This window comes from Fundulus heteroclitus, chromosome 7 (genome assembly GCF_011125445.2).
Source record: "Fundulus heteroclitus isolate FHET01 chromosome 7, MU-UCD_Fhet_4.1, whole genome shotgun sequence".
Taxonomy (NCBI): Eukaryota; Metazoa; Chordata; class Actinopteri; order Cyprinodontiformes; family Fundulidae; genus Fundulus; species Fundulus heteroclitus.
In genome coordinates this window covers 7,089,615-7,097,364 of record NC_046367.1, presented here as the reverse complement: position 1 = coordinate 7,097,364, position 7,750 = coordinate 7,089,615, and the positions used below count along the sequence as shown (strand labels likewise).

The 7,750-nt window shown below is 40.9% G+C and overlaps 1 protein-coding gene across 3 annotated transcripts; it reads left to right on the top strand.

Annotated features, from left to right (window-relative positions):
* Positions 1-21: 21 nt before the first annotated feature.
* Positions 22-5,998, top strand: dbr1 (debranching RNA lariats 1). 3 transcript variants are annotated; one of them, XM_012876337.3, is made up of 9 exons: positions 22-135; positions 2,702-2,899; positions 2,980-3,104; positions 3,173-3,253; positions 3,341-3,426; positions 3,530-3,754; positions 3,840-3,917; positions 4,003-4,148; positions 5,106-5,998. In XM_012876337.3, the coding sequence occupies exons 2-9, from the start codon at positions 2,703-2,705 to the stop codon at positions 5,842-5,844; spliced, it is 1,677 nt and encodes a 558-aa protein (XP_012731791.2). In that variant the 5' UTR covers positions 22-135; position 2,702; the 3' UTR covers positions 5,845-5,998. The 3 variants fall into 3 exon arrangements, with proteins under 3 accessions (XP_012731791.2, XP_035994728.1, XP_012731790.2); XM_036138835.1 differs by lacking the exon at positions 22-135 and adding an exon at positions 365-518 and having other exon boundaries at positions 3,173-3,250; positions 3,338-3,426; XM_012876336.3 differs by lacking the exon at positions 22-135 and adding an exon at positions 365-518.
* Positions 5,999-7,750: the final 1,752 nt, after the last annotated feature.

Below are 7,750 nucleotides of genomic sequence, written 5' to 3'. Positions count from 1 at the left end.
CTGCTTTCCTAATAACACCAGTGAGTCCTCCGTGAGTTCGGCTGGGATAGCGATCACTGGAAACAGAACATAGAAAAGCCTGGTTGTGTTGGCGAGCTGTCTGACAGCAGTCTACTCTGTGGCTTTACCAATTAGGTAAATATTGTTTATAAATGTGACGTATGTGACCTCCTTTTTTTTGTCAGATTCGATACAGTAGTATTATCAAACCAGCGTCAAATTTAAAACCAAATTACTAAATGCTTATCAAAATATCACGGGACATTTAAAAACACAAATGCTTAGCAATACAAAAAAATAGATTTAAAATATTATACGATGGAATCTGCTCCTGAGGCTAAAACATGCTCAAAGAAGTGTTGCGCATGCGCACTGACTGGTAATAGCAAGGTGGGAAAATTCGTTCTGTCGCTGCCAACTGCACTCTCGTAACAAAATCATGGGTTTTAGAAGAAATTAGAAGCTCCGTGGACTTTTTTCTGGGGACAAACACCCTCTGCAGCTAAAGCCTGATCCACGTAAGTACTGAGTTAGCGTTCCTCGGCTTTTGTCGTCACGTTGTTTCGTCTTAAAGGGAACTTACCTTGGTTATCTTGCTAGCTGAAGCGTGCTGTGTTTAGTTCAGTAGAAATTCAGCTGCCAATGATCCAGCTGTCACAACGGGAATAAGCATAATACATGAAGTTTTGCTAACGCTACCTTTTGAGAACTACTAGCAGAAATCTAGTTTGTGACAGAAAAACGATTAAAAAAAAATCTGCTTTCAACGTCATAACTTTGTAGCCTGGCTTTCAAAACATCAAAAATTGTCCCTAAATGACTGAGCAGGAAAGTTATTTTGTTGACGCAAAGGTTTTAAAAGCATGAAAAAGCCCGGTTTGGAAAGAAAAAAAATCAACAAGGCAGAAAAATACAAGTTCATGTCAGGCAGTATGTGGGACCACCGTTCACAAGAAGGCGAAGGGATTCCAACCAGCAGTGTGAATTTGATTTGGATTATTTTATGCTGTATGGTTATACCTATGATTTTAGCAGCATTGGTAATTTGCAATAAATAAGAATAATGTAATATTTTGTTTGTCCTCATGCATCTCAATAATTCAGGTAGAGAAAAATACAAAAAAAGAATGAAGTAGGTCATCTGGACGGATCTTCTTTATTGAAACGTTTCGTCTCTTCTCTGAGAGACTTCAGTCTGTAGAGTTGGAGGTAAACTCCAGCCTTATAAGCAGTGCCTTTGCATTGTGGATGGACAGGTTTAAATGTGACTGGTTACTCACATGCAAAAGAGGACCATCAGGCGACCAGCTGGTCGTTGATGGCAGCTTATTGTTCCCAGGGGGCTGAGTCTAGCCAGGCTGACTGACTTATAACGGGGCCTAAGCCAGTCTGGTAAGGTCCATACTCTCCGGTCTAAAACAGACCGGACCAATCACAGCGCAGGAGGCGGGACTTTACGATGCATCAATCTCAGCGGCAGAATTACCCATAATTCAGCAGCCCTTTTCTGCAACCGTAGCAGTCAAAATACATGGATATTTTTGTTTCTTGATGCCATGAAAAACTAAGTGTATGTGTATGTGAGTACACCGTGTATCCTTTTAAGACAAAAGCGGCAAAATTTCACTGGAGAGTTTGTTCCAGGACATGTTTCATGGACTACAAATTACTAAAACAGAGTTTTAGTTTAGAGTTTTTTACGTCACATCCGTAGTTATCTGATTGGTTCTAACCTTTTGACGCAGACCCGCCTTTGAAATCGGGCTCTCCCAGCTCCTTTCCAGACTGATACGCCATGTATACTCCATAAGTCAGTCCATCCTTCCATCATGCAACCCTCAGTTATTCAATCCACCCCTCCGTCTGTCCATCTGTCATTCAGTCCATCCATCTGTTCATCCCTCTATCCATATTTCAGTCTGTCTATTTTTTTATCTTTCTATTAATGCGTTTGTCCATCTGTCCCTCCATCCGCCGGTTCATCTTATTGCTTAATATGTCCACTCATCAGTTTATCAGTCTTTTCATCCATCTTATTATCAACTCTTCATTCTATCCTTCTATCCATCAATTCTTACACTTTAAAGCTGGCTAAAAAATTGTGAAAAGTCTAGGAATCAGTTGTGTAGCTCACTGCTCAGGGGGAAGCAGCGCTGCAGCTCGGCCCACACCTCAGGCAGTCCAGAGTTTCCTCCCTGCACATGAACCTCTCAACTTGAAACCCTCCTGTTCTTTCAACAGCGTTTTTCTTAGAGTTTTCTGAATGTGGGGGCACTTTGATGCAAATCAAAGATAACGGCACGTTACTGCCGAGAGAAGAACCCGCTGATGCCAACTAGCTGCTTTTCTAGAGATCAATCTGGTATTTAGATTGTCTTCAGCAGGTGTACCTACCCTGACATGAAGCTGAGACTTTGCCAGGAGAAAAATTAAGAAAAATACTCCTTTGTTATGAAGTAACATCTTTAAGATAATAAAGCATCTTGCAAAGAGTTATAAATTATTAAAAAATAATTAATGTCAACTGTTGGCATGAAAACTGAAGCCGCAACGCTTCTAAAACAGTTGTTGGCTTTGTATCCAGATATTTGCTCTGCATTGTGGAAAGTGTGATCCTGCTCCCAAACAAGCCACATCTGATCACTTCCTCTGCAGACGGCAGCCGACTCTCTGTGTGAATTCAGTTTCCCTGTTTGTGCAGAATGAAGATCGCAGTAGAAGGCTGCTGCCACGGCGAGCTGGACAAGATCTACGAGACGATCGAGTATCTGGAGAAGAAGGAAGCGGTCAAAGTGGATCTGCTGCTCTGCTGCGGAGACTTCCAGGCGGTGCGCAATGAGGGGGACATGAAGTGCATGGCAGTACCCGCCAAGTACAGGACGATGCAAACATTTTACAAGTCAGTGTTTTTTCTTTTGTTTGTTAATGCTGGAGGATATTACCACTAGAGGTTGCTGAAATTAGATCTGCCTGTTGCAGATATTATTCTGGGGAGAAGAAGGCTCCAGTGCTGACCATCTTTATCGGAGGGAACCACGAGGCCTCCAACCACCTGCAGGAGCTGCCGTACGGCGGCTGGGTTGCACCCAACATTTACTATCTGGGTAAGGAGCAGCAGATGTCGTCTGGCTGTCTGGGACGTACTGTGGTTAACCCGCTCGTGTGTCTCTAGGTTACGCTGGCGTCGTTCGCTATAAAGGGATCAGGATTGGCGGCCTATCTGGAATCTTTAAATCCCACGACTACAGAAAGAGTCTGTTTATCGACATTTTTCTATCTCATTTAAAAGATTTAGAGATTTTTCTTTTCCCCCCCCATTGACAGAGTGTTCTTGTTTAAGGTCACCATGAATTCCCGCCATATAATCCTGAAACTCTTCGGAGCGTTTACCACATCAGGAATATTGAGGTGTTTAAACTGAGACAGGTACATATCTAATACTCCATAACTACTACTCCTTCAGACATCAGTTAGATGAGTTGTTTAGTTTTCTGCTGTTTCTTACTGATCTATTACTGTTTCATTAAAGATTCAGATGCCCATAGACATTTTCATGAGCCACGACTGGCCGCAAGGGATCTACCACTATGGAAACACGGGGGATCTGTTGCGTAAGAAGAAGTTTCTGCGGCAGGAAGTGGAGACGAACACCCTGGGAAGTCCGGCTGCCAAGGAGCTGCTCGCTCATCTCCAGCCCAGCTACTGGTTCTCTGCCCATCTACACGTAAAGTTTGCTGCCGTCATGCAGCATCCAGTAAGTGGCTCGTTCTCTCCAGCAGGCTATAACGTTGCTCATTTTAATGTTAGTCCACAATCAAAGTTGTTTGCCTGATCTGCAGCCTAAGGATAAAGCAGCCCCGCGTGTGACCAAGTTCCTGTCTCTGGATAAATGTCTCCCCTACAGGGAGTTCTTGCAGGTCAGATGAAACGTTTCCGTCATACGTTTGATGTGCTTTATATGCGTGGGTCTACAGTGTACCTAAATATCTTTGTGCGTTTCAGATTGTGGATATTCCAGATAGGCCAAGCTCATCTGAGGGTCTGGAATACGATCCAGAGTGGGTTGCTATTCTAAAAGCCACCAACAGTTTACAAATGACCACTCCTCAGCGCTGGAACCCCCCAGAGAATAATGGCCTGCATGAACGGTAAAAAAAAAAAGAAGTTTCAGAAAAATAATTATCTGAAATAGACGGTGACCAAACCTTATTAAGCCTCAGCATGTGCTTACATTATTTCAGTAAACGGATAACTTTACATGAAAATGAGATAAGGGCCGAGACTTTGGCCGTTGACCTGAATTGGACTGTTTCCAGCTTGACTGGCCAGTGTGATAACCGCTACCGGGGAATGAAAACTTTGTGTTAGTTGTCATTGTCAACGGGGTATTTAAAAATAACGTCAGAAGATGTAAGAAGCACTTTAGACGGAAGCAAAATTTTCTCGGCGTCAGGACGTATATATGCTTTATTCAGCAAGTAAAAGAGAAGCCAAAGCGCTCATGGCAGAGGTGCTCTGTTTTATCTGTCTTAGTTTTCAGCCTCTTTTTATAGAATCTGCTGGATGTAGAAATGTTTGCCTTCATGAAAATTTAAGTTAATATAAGGATCTACGTTCTCTAGTGAAACAATAAAAAGAGAAACCAGAATCCGAAGGAATGGTCTGATTTAGAAGAAATTTGGTCCACATGCTGATAGAGTCAGAGATGATTGCTATACCCAGAACCGGCACCAGAGGGCACACATGTTGGCTTTTGCCACAGGCTCTTATATACCGGGACTCATTGTTGATGCCTATGATAAGATACTAAATCAAACCATGGATTTTTAGTGCATAACTGTTGGCAGTGAGTTTGTTTGGTCGGTCGTGTCATTCTAGGGTTAATTCTGGAAACGAGAGAGTTGAAATAGAGCCACAGGACATGGAAAAGTCTTTGGGGTTAGCCTGTTCTTCCCAAAGGAGACCTGTTGATTTTACAGGAGCAATTCCATAGATGCTGAAGTTACATTCACGCATTAAAACAACAAAAACATGTTCTCGGCCTAACTATGGACAGTCATTTGTCATGATGCGGCTGTTTGAACTGTGGATTGTCTAACTGTCAGGTGGGACTTCAGAGCTTCGGAGGCAGACATGATGCAGGTGGTGGAAGATCTCAGCGGGGAGCTGGATATTCCAGACAACTTCAGCCGTACGGTGCCACCATACGACCCCGGCAACCCCCAGCCATACGCCTCCCCGAGCTACAACACCAACCCCCAGACAACAGAGCTCTGCGCCAAGTTCGGCCTCACGGACATCTACTCCAAGGTCGGGCAGAGAGGCGATGACGTGGGCATGTCTCAGAGCAGCACCGGAGGGGAGGACGAGGATGAGGAGAATGAAAGTACAGATGAACCCAGCGAGTATCCGACTGATACCTCGGGGTTGTCAAGTTCCTTTAACCCTGATGAGATCACCATAGAGGACGAGTGGGAAGAAGAAGAAGAGGAGGAAGGAGGTGAATCAAAGATGATGGAGAAGGCAGACTTGTCCTCAGACATCCAAACCCCCAGTCGATTGGTTCTACCAGAGCCCAAATCTTGTGTCACCCCCTCCCTCCATTCCTCCCCGATGAACCTGCCTCCTCCCTCCCACTCTACCCCTAAAGCTGCTCCCGCTCAGTTGGAGGCCAGTCAGGAAGGACAGTGTGACGGCGTTGAAGAGGAGGTCCCTGCCGCTCGCATCCTGAAACGGAGCAGCAATGAGAGCAACAAGGCAGGCAACGGAGGCACGACTCCAAGAATCAAACGCAGGAACCAGGTCATTTACCAGGCCAAGGACGATGACGAGAGTGATGGTTAGAGCGCAGGAAGTGGATTTCTTTATTAAAATTTCGTTTTATGTGTTTTAAACAAGCCCAGAGCATTTTAGAAAACATGATTTTTGAGTTACAGTTTTGTACTGGAGATTTCTGATTTAACAGCAACAATAAAAGCTGAAGGTTTTTTTTAATGAACTACTTGACAGTTTTGTGAAATCACTAAAACTACAGAAATTTGGGAAATTCAGCTTCCCTATTATGAGCATTCTCTATTCAAAGCACCTGTAAGGCTGAACTCTCAGCCAGGTTGAATGAAAACTTTTAAGCAATAAATTAATTATAAGGAGGGCTTCACAAATACATTTCTCTTTTGTTATCCTGAGTGCAAATGTAGCCGGTTATCTGCAGCAATATTCTGTATTTCCTGTATGCAGATGAGTTTTGGATAATTGTGCTAAGCTCTAGAATCACAGATGTCCGACATTCTCATTCCTTGGAAGTAAAATTGGACTTATAAACACTGAATAAGGCATCAGTTTTAAATATCTAGACTCTTGTTTATTGAAAAAAAACTAGACAACCCTTTAAGCTTTGCACTGTAGCTCATTCAGTAACTTCCAGCTATGAATTGTGGTATTTATTACAATAATACTTTTTATCAGTTTAATAGAATCACAGTTTAAAGTGACATTTTTAGTTGGATCCTGTTTTTTTCTGCTGGGATTGCCAGTTAAATGCCAGCATTTGCATATGTCTAGAGATGCAACAGTCAAGCTCTTGCATCAAGCAATCAAGCAGGTTCAGGAGTTTTCTCCCTCACCTGGATATAAGACAAGAGAAAAGTTCTTTGATGGCAGTAAAAGTTATCAATCAATGAGAAAATGAAAGCATAACAAGACCATCCCATGGATATATCAGTGCAAACGTCCCAAACCTTTGATTTGCTTTCTAAATTAATTTTAAAAAGTGCTTCAAAATAGTATTTTGGTTAGTAAACATAAGCATGTTATTAGGAAATGCAACATTACATTAGCTACCCTTCACATAGTTGCATTTAACTATTGCTGGCTAATATGCAAATTGTAACATAATCGGTTATTAGACCATTTGTTTCCATTATGATACTAGTTAAAGTTAGAAATGCTGATCTAACATGCAAATATTAGCCTATTAGCTAATGCTATTTATAACTAACATCATACGTATATATTGTCTATAACTAACATACTAGTAATGGTATAATAACTAAAGTTTGTAGTGTTGATCTAACATGCTAATACTAGCTAGTATTAACACGCTACTTGTGTATCAGTTAAAGTTAGAAAATGCTGATCTGACATGCTAATATTAGCCTATTAGCTAATGCTATTTATAACCAACATACATTTTATTTATATATATATATATATATATATATATATATATATATATATATATATATATATATATATATATATATATATATATATATATATAACTAACATACTAGTAATGGCATAATAACTAAAGTTTGTAATGCTGATCTAACATTTTAATACTAGCTAGTATTAAAATGCTATTGTTTATTCGTTAATATTAGCAATGCTGATCTAACATACTAATTGGTTATTGCTAGCCATTTCTAGCTAACAGAGATAAACATATTGTCTATGACTAACATGCTAGTAGTAGTATAACAGCTAAAGTTTGTAATGTTGATCTAACATGCTAATACTAATTATTAACATGCTATTTTTTATTAAAGTTAGCAAATGCTGTTAGCTAATGTCAGCTTTTTTTAATATTCAATGACATTTAAACATATTTTAAAACAGTTTGAATTCCAGGTCCACCTTTCTATAAAGACATCTGCTAATTAATATAATTTTTACAGACCAAATTTCTTAGATTTTTATTCCAATATTTCAGGTCGTTTCTGAACTTTGACAAGCGCTGCAGTTCAGCCGC